Source organism: Cetorhinus maximus, unplaced genomic scaffold (assembly GCF_964194155.1).
Source record: "Cetorhinus maximus unplaced genomic scaffold, sCetMax3.hap1.1 HAP1_SCAFFOLD_1351, whole genome shotgun sequence".
In the NCBI taxonomy this organism is placed as follows: domain Eukaryota; kingdom Metazoa; phylum Chordata; class Chondrichthyes; order Lamniformes; family Cetorhinidae; genus Cetorhinus; species Cetorhinus maximus.
The window spans coordinates 20552-33335 of record NW_027597292.1 but is presented as its reverse complement, the minus strand read 5'-3'; the positions used below and the strand labels follow the sequence as shown (position 1 = coordinate 33335).

The 12784-nt window shown below is 52.0% G+C and overlaps 1 protein-coding gene across 1 annotated transcript; it reads right to left on the bottom strand.

The window, feature by feature from the left end:
• Window positions 1-2939: 2939 nt before the first annotated feature.
• On the bottom strand, window positions 2940-11079 carry LOC144676094 (serine protease 27-like; the record flags this gene model as incomplete). The annotated part of the gene is made up of 5 exons (XM_078536608.1): window positions 2940-3242; window positions 4914-5083; window positions 5855-6123; window positions 9109-9271; window positions 11053-11079. Coding segments are annotated over 5 exons (929 nt in total), but the record flags the coding sequence as incomplete, so codon positions are not given.
• Window positions 11080-12784: the final 1705 nt, after the last annotated feature.

Genomic DNA, 12784 nt, shown 5'->3' with positions numbered 1-12784 from the left:
CACCCCACAGCATTTACTGCTGATTCCCCAGAGATGGTTGTAGGGGGGACTGGAGGAGGTTACAGAGAGAGGGAGGGGTGTAGGGGCTGGAGGAGGTTACAGAGATAGGGAGGGTTGTAGGGGCTGGAGGAGGTTACAGAGATAGGGATGGTTGTAGGGGGGGCTGGAGGAGGTTACAGAGATAGGGAGGGGTGTAGGGGCTGAAGGAGGTTACAGAGATAGGGAGGGGTGTAGGGGCTGGAGGTGGTTACAGAGATAGGGAGGGTTGTAGGGGCTGGAGGAGGTTACAGAGATAGGGAGGGTTGTAGGGGCTGGAGGAGGTTACAGAGATAGGGAGGGTTGTAAGGGCTGGAGGAGGTTACAGAGATAGGGAGGGGTGTAGGGGGCTGGAGGAGGTTACAGCGATAGGGAGGAGATGAGGGCCATGGACTTTGCAATGTTAAAGTCCCTGTGTTGTTTGATAATTGACTTTGCCGGAAGTGGTGTTATCTATATGATTTGAATATTGATGTCAGAAAAGGGCTGGGATGTTCAAGGTCAACCTGTTAGTGGATGATGAAAGTGTACTTTAGTAGGTGCAGCAATTCTCTCTTGTTGGGATGGGCACTGCCTAGCACTTGTGTGGCGTGAATGTTACTAACCACTTTCCCCGAGCCTGGGTATTGTCCAGGTATTGCTGTATTTGGAGACCATGACATTCAATGTCATTACCATCGCTCAATCCCCCATCAACATCCTGGGGGTTACTATTGACCAGAAACTGAACTGGACCAGCCATATAAATACTGTGGCTACAAGAGCAGGTCAGAGGCTGGGAATCCTGCGGAGAGTAACTCACCTCCTGACTCCCCAAAGCCTGTCCACCATCTACAAGGCACCAGTCAGGAGTGGGATGGAATACTCCCCACTTGCCTGGATGAGTGCAGCTCCCACAACACTCAAGAAGCTCGACACCATCCGGGACAAAGCAGCCCCGCTTGATCGGCACCCCATCCACAAACATTCACTCCCTCCACCACCGATGCACAGTGGCAGCAGTGTGTGTACCATCTACAAGATGCACTGCAGCAACTCGCCAAGGCTCCTTCGACAGCGCCGCCCAAACCCACGACCTCTACCATCTAGTAGGACAAGGGCAGCAGACACATGGGGAACACCACCACCTGGAAGTTCCCCCTCCGAGCCCCTCACCCATCCCGACTTGGGAAATATATTCTTCACTGTGGCTGGGGTCCAAATCCTGGAACTCCCTCCCTAACAGCGCCGTGGGTGTACCTACACCACACGGGGACTGCAGCGGCTCAAGAAGGCGGCTCACTCCCCACCTTCTCCAGGGGCGGTTTAGGGACGGGCAACAAAGAAATAAACCCCTGGTCGTGATCACACCGTGGGATCTTGCTGTGCGTTGGCCAGTTTCCCCCCAACGTGGGTCCCGAGGAAGGATCCCATTGGCTGGGGGGCTGGGAAAAGGACATATCAAAATGCACCGTTGGTTTGTTTTTCCTAAAAATTCTTAAATCTTTCATTTAATCTAAGTCATCGTCGATAATCTCTTATTTGTATAAATTGACACGTGACAGATTCAAATCAACTTCATAATTCGACAGTAATGTCAGCAAAAAGACAGCTGGAGAAATACCCGCAGGGGGGCCGGGGGCAATCCACCAGGGAGACAGGGGGCGGGCGAGTGGGACCCGTTGGAGAGCTCGGCCTGAGAGCCAGCACAGGGGGCGATGGGCACAATGGCCTACTTCAGTGCTGTCCCTTCCCGTAACTGAACGCCAGGCTGGAAGTGTGGCGTTTGGCGACTGGCACAGGGGGGGCCTGATTTCCCAGCAGCCACCCCCACCTCCCTCTCCCCCCCAACCCGGGGAGGGCAGTATGGAGTCAGCCTCGGCAGGGGTGGTGGGAGTAATTGCAGGAGGGCATTCAACCCCTCGAGCCTGCCCCTCATCCTTCAATCGGGTGACTCGGGGGTCTAAATTTGCTGGCCGTTCAGAGTGAGGCGGGAATGGAAGCCGTGAGGAGGACACAAAGAGGCTGCAAAGAGACTTCGGCGAGTGCCTTGAGGGGAGGTGGGGGGGGTTGGCGAGTGGGGTGGGGGCTGTCCTATGATGAGAGGCTGAGTAAATTGGGTCTGGATTCTCCGGCGTTCGGAAGAACGAGAGGCGATGTGATTGAAATCGGCCCGATTCGGAAGGGGTTCGACCGGGTGGACACTAGGAGGCTGTTTCCCACCCCCCCCCCAACCACTCCCCTAGACAGTCTCAGGGGGAGGGGTCGGCCATTTTGGACTATGACGAGGAGGAGAAATCTTTTCACTCGGAAGGTGGAGAATCTTTTGGAAGCCTCTATACCCCAGAGGGTTGTGTGGCTGAGGACCTTCCAGACCGGGGTCGAGATGGTTTTCGGTCTCTCTCAGGGAATCCAGGGGATACGGGGAGCGGGTGGGAGAGAGGAGCTGAGGTGGATGATCGGCCTGGACGGTATTGAAATGGGGGGGGGGTGGGGGGGGAGGGGAAACCAGGGTTCAGGGGCTGAAGGGCCTTCCCTGTCGCCATCGGCGATGCTCATAATCCATCTCCGTTTGCAAACCACGAACAGTCCACTGCTGGCCAAACGCGAGAAAGGGTGCGGACGTTCTGGTTCTGGAAGGTCCGGGAATCCGTGCGTCGCTTCCGGCCTCTCCCCCTCTCACACATTGGAGTTCGCTTATCCCCCAAAATGGCCCCCCTCCCCCCACCCCCCCCCACCACACACCCCCCCCACCCCCACAACCTCACACCCCACCAAGGCCAGAGGAGAGTTTGGCTCAATTCCTCCACCTGGCCCACTTACGGGTGGGAATTCGCTGGCTCCCGAGTCTTCAAATCCGATCAGCGAGCTCTGTCACCACGGCAACCGGATACCCACAACCGCCCCCCACCACCCCCCCGCGACAATCAGTCCACCAGGAGGATGAGGCAGAGCGCGAGGGAAACCAAGCTGCCCAGGATGTGCCCGAACACGATGCCGATGGCCGGAGCGGCATCACTGCACCCACCCGGCAAGGGCAGCGTCTTGACCGCGGGAGAGACCAGCTTCAGCTGCCCCACATGCTGAGAGATCCAGGCCTGGAACGCGGCCACGTCGGTGTAGATGCCCGGGCGGTCCTTCCGCCCGCAGCCGTTGCCAAAGCTCACGATGCCGACCTGTACCCAGACGTCCTGGTGGAAGCGGACGAGCGGACCACCCGAGTCCCCCTGCCCAGCGGAAAGAGGAGAGAGACTGGAGTCAGAGAGCGGGGTTAGATACAGAGTAAACTCCCTCTACACCGTCCCCATCAAACACTCCCGGGACAGGTACAGCACGGGGTTAGATACAGAGTAAATCTCCCTCTACACCGTCCCCATCAAACACTCCCAGGACAGGTACAGCACGGGGTTAGATACAGAGTAAATCTCCCTCTACACCGTCCCCATCAAACACTCCCAGGACAGGTACAGCACGGGGTTAGATACAGAGTAAATCTCCCTCTACACCATCCACATCAAACACTCCCAGGACAGGTAAAGCACGGGGTTAGATACAGAGTAAATCTCCAACTACATTGTCCCCATCAAACACTCCCAGGTCAGGTACAGAACGTTTTAGATACAGAGTAAATCTCCCTCTACACTGACCCCATCAAACACTCCCAGGACAGGTACAGCACGGGGTTAGTTACAGAGTAAAGCTCCCTCGACAATGTCCCCATCAAAAAATCCCAGGACAGGTACAGCACGGGGTTAGATACAGAGTAAAGCTCCCTCTACACTGTCCCCATCAAACACTCCCAGGACAGGTACAGCACGGGGTTCGGTACAGTGTTAACTCCCTCTACACTGTCCCAATCAAACACTCCCACACCAGGCACAGCACGGGGTTAGATACAGAGTAAATCTCCAACTACATTGTCCCCATCAAACACTCCCAGGGCAAGTACAGCATGGGGTTACATACAGTGTAAAGCTCCCTCTACACTGTCCCCATAAAACAATCCCAGGACACGTACAGCACGGGGTTAGATACAGAGTAAAGCTCCCTCTACACCGTCCCCATCAAACACTCCCAGGACAGGAACAGCACGAGGTTAGATAAAGAGTAAAGCTCCCTCTACACTGTCCCCATCAAACACTCCCAGGCCACGTACAGCACGGGGTTAGATACAGAGTAAATCTCCCTCTACACTGTCCCCATCAAACGCTCACTGGACAGGTACAGCACGGGATTAGAAACAGAGTAAATCTCCCTCTACACCGTCCCCATCAAACACTCCCAGGGCTGGTACAGCACGAGGTTAGATACAGAGTAAATCTCCATCTACACTGTCCCCATCAAACACTCCCAGGACAGGTACAGCACGGGGTTAGATACAGAGCAAAGCTTCCTCTACACCGTCCCCATCAAACACTCCCAGGACAGGTACAGCACGGGATTAAATAGAGAGTAAAGTTACTTCGACACTCTCCCCAGCAAACACTCCCAGGACAGGTACAGAACGAGGTTAGATACAGAGTAAAGCTCCTTCTACACCGTCCCCATCAAACACTCCCAGGACAGGTACAGCACGGGGTTAGATACAGAGTAAAGCTCCTTCTACACCGTCCCCATGAAACACTCCCAGGACAGGGACAGCACGGGGTTAGATACAGAGTAAATCTCCCCCTACACCGTCCCCATCAAACACTCCCAGGACAGGTAAAGCCCGGGGATAGATTCAGAGTAAAGCTCCCTCGACACTGTCCAGGGTTGATATTTGGTCCTCAGTACCGTGTTCCCTCCGCTGCACTGATGTCCGGTGTTCTCCAGCCCCTTGTGAGCCTTGGATGGGAGCAGTAACTGGTCTGATTTGATCTCACAGCCTCTCCACCCTCAGGTCTGCCCCTGTTTACCTGACAGGCATCTTTCTTCCCTTCCGGTACTCCAGCACACAGCATGCTGTCCGTGATCGTCGTCACCTCCGAGCTCCCTGTCACCTCCTGCTGGAGCATTCTGGAGCACAACTGCCGGCCAATGATGTTCACCTCAACCTCCTGGAGTGTGCCCGGTGACACCAGGCTGACTGGGGGGGGGAAGGAAAATGGGGGAGAGGCGGGAATAGTTAAAACCATCATCGGACACAGAGAGTGAGAGAGAGAGAGACAACGACAGGGTGATATAGCGAGAGAGACGGTATGAGAGAGAGAGAGAGAGAGAGAGAAAAAGATAATGCAAAGAGAGAGAGACAGAGAGAGACTGAGAGGGAGACAGAGAGAGAGTGTGAGACAGACAAAGGCAGGGACAGAGAGAGAGACAGAGAGAGAAAGGAAGACAAGGAGAGACAGAGCAAGGCAGGGACAGAGAGAGAGAGACAGAGAAAGGAAGAGAAAGAGAGACAGAGCAAGGGGAAGATAGAGACAGTGAGAAACAAAGGCAGAGAAAGAGAAAGGCAGAGAGAGAGAAAGGCAGAGAGAGAGAAAAGCAGAGAGAGAGAGGGAGAGAGATAAAGACAGAGTGAGAGACAAAGACAGAGAGAGAGACAAAGGCAGAGGGAGAGAGACAAAGGCAGAGGGAGAGAGGGAGAGAGAGAAAGTGAGGGGGAGAGAGAGAGAGATAAAGTGAGAGAGAGAGAGAGAAAGTGAGGGGGAGAGAGAGAGAGATAAAGTGAGAGAGAGAGAGAGAAAGTGAGGGGGAGAGAGAGAGAGATAAAGTGAGAGAGAGAGAGACAAAGTGAGGGGGAGAGAGCGAAAGCGAGAGAGAGAGAGAGAGACAAAGTGAGGGGGAGAGAGCGAGAGATAGAGAGAGAGAGAGGTGGTGATCGGAGAGATTGCTGTCGATTGATGAGGCTACTTACCACCTTCCTGTGTGTCGCCCCACCCAGTGATCCAACAGTTGGCTCCACAGGGGACCTGGTATATGGAGCTGGGTAGACAGACAGGCAGGATATAGTCTGTGTAGGTGACTGAACCTAACAGCTGGACCAAAGCGATATCGTATCCAGTCGACTCATGAACATATTTCTCATGCAGGATAATTCTGAGGACTTTCAAGAACCTTTCATTCCAATTAACTCCATTCTGCTGATATCTCCCAAAGTAGAGAATATACTGCGAGCTCTTTTCCCTGCAAAAAGAACAAATATATCAGTACAGCACGGGGTTAGATACAGAGTAAATCTCCCTCTACACTGTCCCCATCAAACACTCCCAGGACAGATACAGCACGAGGTTAGATACAGAGTAAAGCTCCTGCTACACTGTCCCCATCAAACACTCCCAGGACAGGTACAGCACGGGGTTAGATACAGAGTAAAGCTCCCTCTACACCATCCCCATCAAACACTCCCAGGACAGGTCCAGCACGGGGTTAGATACACAGTAAAGCTCCCTCTACACTGTCCCCATCAAACACTCCCAGGACAGGTACAGCACAGGGTTAGATACAGAGTAAAGCTCCCTCTACACTGTCCCCATCAAACACTCCCAGGACAGGTACAGCACGGGGTTTAGATACAGAGTAAAGCTCCCTCTACACCGTCCCCATCAAACACTCCCAGGACAGGAACAGCACGGGGTTAGATACAGAGTAAAGCTCCCTCTACACCGTCCCCATCAAACACTCCCAGGACAGGGACAGCACAGGGTTAGATACAGAGTAAATCTCCCTCTACACTGTCCCCATCAAACACTCCCAGTACAGGTACAGCACGGGGTTAGATACAGAGTAAAGCTCCCTCTACACTGTCCCCATCAAACACTCCCAGGACAGGTACAGCACGGGGTCAGGCACACAGTGTTCCAGGTGGTGAATAAAGCATCTTCTGCCTAACGCCTTTGTTTTTTGTAAGGTGACCTCAGCAGGGAAGGGACTGTGGCAGGACTCGGTTTGCTGGAGGGAGCAGGGGACAGAACTCGCTGTCCCTCCAGGCATGCCCCCCCTTTCATAATACAGGGAGAAATACAGTCCTTTGCGGCTGCAAGTGACGCCCATATATTAACTACAATGAAGTATGATTGGAAAACTGTTCTTCCCCACGTGTCTCTCTTCCCTCTGTCTCTGCCCATGCATCGCGCACACAATCTTGAAAGGGTTGTGGTTTCCTCATGTTGTGCGTGTGGGCCACTACTGGGCTGCCTTTTCTCCTTTGACCTTGTCGCTCGCTCCTATTGGCACCCCTCGCTTCAGCAGCTGTTTGGTGAGCGGAAGAGACGGTGTTTGGCCGTACCGAACTTGGCTCGCGCTGGACAAGGACTCTCTTGTCGAATCTTTTCGTCTGGCACTCACCAGGACACAAGCAAGAAAGTTTACACCTGCCTGTGCTTGTAGAAAAACTCAAAACACAGCGTCCAGTGCTGGCAGGTCCACGTTTGCCAAATAGTCCTCAGTGGGCTAAGAATGACGCTGACAACCCAGTTGAAATTTGCCAGCTGGGCTCGCAGGTTGGTGCATTTTGCACGTGTTTTGAAGGCTACATATATTAGTGCACGGGGCCCTGTCCTCTGCAGACAGAAAGAACAGGTACACACAATGCGCCCGTTTCGTCGTAACAAAATGCGTGGCAGCCAGTCGCCAGTTCAGTCTTCAGGGCAATGCCTTGACCAATCGACGCCAAGCTGCCTGGTTTAAATCTCAAACAACGCTTGGCGGTTAACTGTCAGTCACCATCAACTGGTGCATTCTCCATGGCGACCCCCGCCTCTGCCAATCAGAGTCCATTTTCCAGCCAACCAACCACTCTCTTCTCAAACAGTGTAAAGTTTGCTGCTTCCCCCCCATCCCCTGTCATGGGTACCTATGTGATTGTCCTGATGAGTGCAGGAGAAAAAGATTTGACGAAACATCTTCTCTCAGCAGCACTAAAGGAAGAGTGATCTGCGCGTGGCCTGCCGTTGGTGGCCGGGACTGGGCTCCGTTCCTTCGCCTTCAGCTGCTGTGTTCCTCGGATTGCCTGGTACACACCTGCGTCCCTCCTCACCATCCCTTTTGGCAGCTATCTTGATGATCATTACCAACGCTACAGTATCTGATGGGGTCCTTGACCTGAGAGTGGCTCTGCTTCCTTTATATAACACACCATCTTGGGCGATCAATTCACCCCCGGTAGGCCCAATGCTCTCCTAGAGCCTTCCTGCCTCCTGCAGCGCTTCTCAAAATCATGTTTTAATCTTGGACGGGATGTGGGCGTCGCTGGCTGAGCCCAGCATTTATTGCCCGTCCCTAATTGCCCCCTGAGAAGGTGGTGGGTGAGCCTCCTTCTTGAGCCGCTGCAGTCCCCGTGTGGTGTAGGTACACCCACAGCGCTGTTAGGGAGGGAGTTCCAGGATTTGGACCCAGCGACAGTGAAGGAACGGCCGATATATTCCCAAGTCAGGATGGTGAGTGGCTCGGAAGGGGAACTTCCAGGTGGTGGTGTTCCCCATGTGTCTGCTGCCCACGTCCTTCTAGATGGTAGAGGTCGTGGGTTTGGGTGGCGCTGTCGAAGGAGCCTTGGTGAGTTGCTGCAGTGCATCTTGTAGATGGTACACACACTGCTGCTACTGTGCATCGGTGGTGGAGGGAGTGAATGTTTGTGGATGGAGTGCCGATCAAGCGGGGCTGCTTTGTCCTGGATGGTGTCGAGATTCTTGAGTGTTGTGGGAGCCGCACTCATCCAGGCAAGTGGGGAGTATTCCATCACACTCCTGACTGGTGCCTTGTAGATGGTGGACAGGCTTTGGGGAGTCAGGAGGTGAGTTACTCTCCGCAGGATTCCCAGCCTCTGACCTGCTCTTGTAACCACAGTATTTATATGGCTGGTCCAGCTCAGTTTCTGGCCAATGGTAACGACCAGGATGTTGATAGTGGGGGATACAGTGATGGTACTGCTATTGAATGTCAAGGGGCGATGGCTGTCCAAATGCAACAAGACTTGGACAAAATCCAGGCTTGGGGCTGACAAGTGGCAAGTAACATTCGCGCCACACAAGTGTCAGGCAATGACCATCTCCAACAAGAGAGAATCCAACCATCGTCCCAGGATGAGCAGTGTATTCACTGGCCCACAGCTCTGTCCCCGCGTCAGCATCTTAAAGAACAGATTTAAGAGAGTCTGCGATATGATTCACTCACTTTGAGACACAGTGGGCGGCAGTCAAGACCCAGTTGTTGGAGATGATGCTCCCACCACAAACGTGTTTGCCTTCCTGGTGTATGCTGACCTGCCAGGGCCAGTTCCCAGCCTCGGAATTCTTTCCACCCACAATCCGATTGGAGATCACCGGACGGCCACAACCTGCAAGATTAACGGAGCGATCAGAACCCTGAAATCAAACGAGCCCAGTGTTTGTATCGATCCCCACTCTGGGACCGGGTGTCACAGTGCGTTAGATACACTGTCCTTTCCCCCTCTGGGACCGGGTGTCACAGTGCGTTAGATACACTGTCCTTTCCCCCTCTGGGACCGGGTGTCACAGTGCGTTAGATACGCTGTCCTTTCCCCCTCTGGGACCGGGTGTCACAGTGCGTTAGATACGCTGTCCTTTCCCCCTCTGGGACCGGGTGTCACAGTGCGTTAGATACGCTGTCCTTTCCCCCTCTGGGACCGGGTGTCACAGTGCGTTAGATACGCTGTCCTTTCCCCCTCTGGGACCGGGTGTCACAGTGCGTTAGATACACTGTCCTTTCCCCCTCTGGGACCGGGTGTCACACTGCGTTAGACACGCTGTCCTTTCCCCCTCTGGGACCGGGTGTCACAGTGCGTTAGATACACTGTCCTTTCCCCCTCTGGGACCGGGTGTCACAGTGCGTTAGACACGCTGTCCTTTCCCCCTCTGGGACCGCGTGTCACAGTGCGTTAGATACTCTGTCCTTTCCCCCTCTGGGACCGGGTGTCACAGTGCGTTAGATACACTGTCCTTTCCCCCTCTGGGACCGGGTGTCACAGTGCGTTAGATACACTGTCCTTTCCCCCTCTGGGACCGGGTGTCACAGTGCGTTACATGCGCTGTCCTTTCCCCCTCTGGGACCGGGTGTCACAGTGCGTTAGATACACTGTCCTTTCCCCCTCTGGGACCGGGTGTCACAGTGCGTTACATGCGCTGTCCTTTCCCCCTCTGGGACCGGGTGTCACAGTGCGTTAGATACACTGTCCTTTCCCCCTCTGGGACCGGGCGTCACAGTGCGTTAGATACACTGTCCTTTCCCCCTCTGGGACCGGGTGTCACAGTGCGTTAGATACACTGTCCTTTCCCACTCTGGGACCGGGTGTCACAGTGCGTTAGATACACTGTCCTTTCCCCCTCTGGGACCGGGTGTCACAGTGCGTTAGATACACTGTCCTTTCCCCCTCTGGGACCGGGTGTCACAGTGCGTTAGATACGCTGTCCTATCCCCCTCTGGGACCGGGTGTCACAGTGCGTTAGATACACTGTCCTATCCCCCTCTGGGACCGGGTGTCACAGTGCGTTATATGCACTGTCCTTTCCCCCTCTGGGACCGGGTGTCACAGTGCGTTAGATACACTGTCCTTTCCCCCTCTGGGACCGGGTGTCACAGTGCGTTAGATACACTGTCCTTTCCCCCTCTGGGACCGGGTGTCACAGTGCGTTACATGCGCTGTCCTTTCCCCCTCTGGGACCGGGTGTCACAGTGCGTTACATGCACTGTCCTTTCCCCCTCTGGGACCGGGTGTCACAGTGCGTTAGATACACTGTCCTTTCCCCCTCTGGGACCGGGTTTCAGTGTGTTAGATACACTGTCCTTTCCCCCTCTGGGGCCGGGTGTCACAGTGCATTAGATACACTGTACTTTTCCCCCTCTGGGACCGGGTTTCAGTGTGTTAGTGCTGACCCTATGACAGTGCGGCACTCCCTCAGTGTGTGCCATGCCCTGTTTGTTGTTCTGCGTCATGATATTGAACGGTGAACATTGTGATCCATGACTAAAGACATTGGACTCAGTGACAGCAGCAATAAAAATTGATCACTCTATGATGAGCTTTCAAAGTCCTCTGCTCCCTTACGAACAGATGGAATACACAAAATAAGGCAAGTGATTGATGAATATTTTACTCACTGTATTGTCCTCGGACCCACTGACAACCTGCAACAAATAAAACAGTTCAGCCAATAAATACCGAAATCTGATGATGATGGAAAAGAGTTAAAACTTTAACATTGCAATTCATAACATGTACTGTCTGCAACCATAACACTTACAGGACTGTTACACCCAGTAATGCTGCCTGTGATTAGATAATATATACAGCGTTATACCCAGTAATGCACGGTGTGTGATTATATAATATACACAGCGTTATACCCAGTAACGCACGGTGTGAGATTATATAATATACACAGCGTTATATCCAGTAACGCACGGTGTGTGATTATATAATATACACAGCGTTATAACCGGTAACGCGCGGTGTGTGATTATATAATATACGCAGCGTTATACCCAGTAACGCACGGTGTGTGATTATATAATATACGCAGCGTTATACCCAGTAACGCACGGTGTGTTATTATATAATATACACAGCGTTATACCCAGTAACGCACGGTGTGAGATTATATAATATACACAGCGTTATACCCAGTAACGCACGGTGTGTTATTATATAATATACACAGCGTTATATCCAGTAACGCACGGTGTGTGATTATATAATATACACAGCGTTATACCCAGTAACGCACGGTGTGTGATTATATAATATAAACAGCGTTATACCCAGTAACGCGCGGTGTGTGATTATATAATATATACAGCGTTATACCCAGTAACGCGCGGTGTGTTATTATATAATATACACAGCGTTATAACCAGTAACGCACGGTGTGTGATTATATAATATATACAGCGTTATACCCAGTAACGCACGGTGTGTTATTATATAATATACACAGCGTTATAACCAGTAACGCACGGTGTGTGATTATGTAATATACACAGCGTTATACCCAGTAACGCACGGTGTGTGATTATATAATATAAACAGCGTTATACCCAGTAACGCGCGGTGTGTGATTATATAATATATACAGCATTATACCCAGTAACGCACGGTGTGTGATTATATAATATACACAGCGTTATAACCGGTAACGCGCGGTGTGTGATTATATAATATACGCAGCGTTATACCCAGTAACGCACGGTGTGTGATTATATAATATACGCAGCGTTATACCCAGTAACGCACGGTGTGTGATTATATAATATACACAGCGTTATACCCAGTAACGCACGGTGTGTGATTATATAATGTATACAGCGTTATACCCAGTAACGCACGGTGTGTTATTATATAATATACACAGCGTTATACCCAGTAACGCACGGTGTGAGATTATATAATATACACAGCGTTATACCCAGTAACGCACGGTGTGTTATTATATAATATACACAGCGTTATACCCAGTAACGCAAGGTGTGTGATTATATAATATACACAGCGTTTTACCCAGTAACGCACGGTGTGTGATTATATAATATACACAGCGTTATACCCAGTAACGCACGGTGTGTGATTATATAATATACACAGCGTTATACCCAGTAACGCACGGTGTGTGATTATATAATATACACAGCGTTATACCCAGTAACGCACGGTGTGTTATTATATAATATACACAGCGTTATACCCAGTAACGCACGGTGTGTGATTATATAATATATACAGCGTTATACCCAGTAACGCATGGTGTGTTATTATATAATATACACAGCGTTATACCCAGTAACGCACGGTGTGTGATTATATAATATACACAGCGTTATACCCAGTAACGCACGG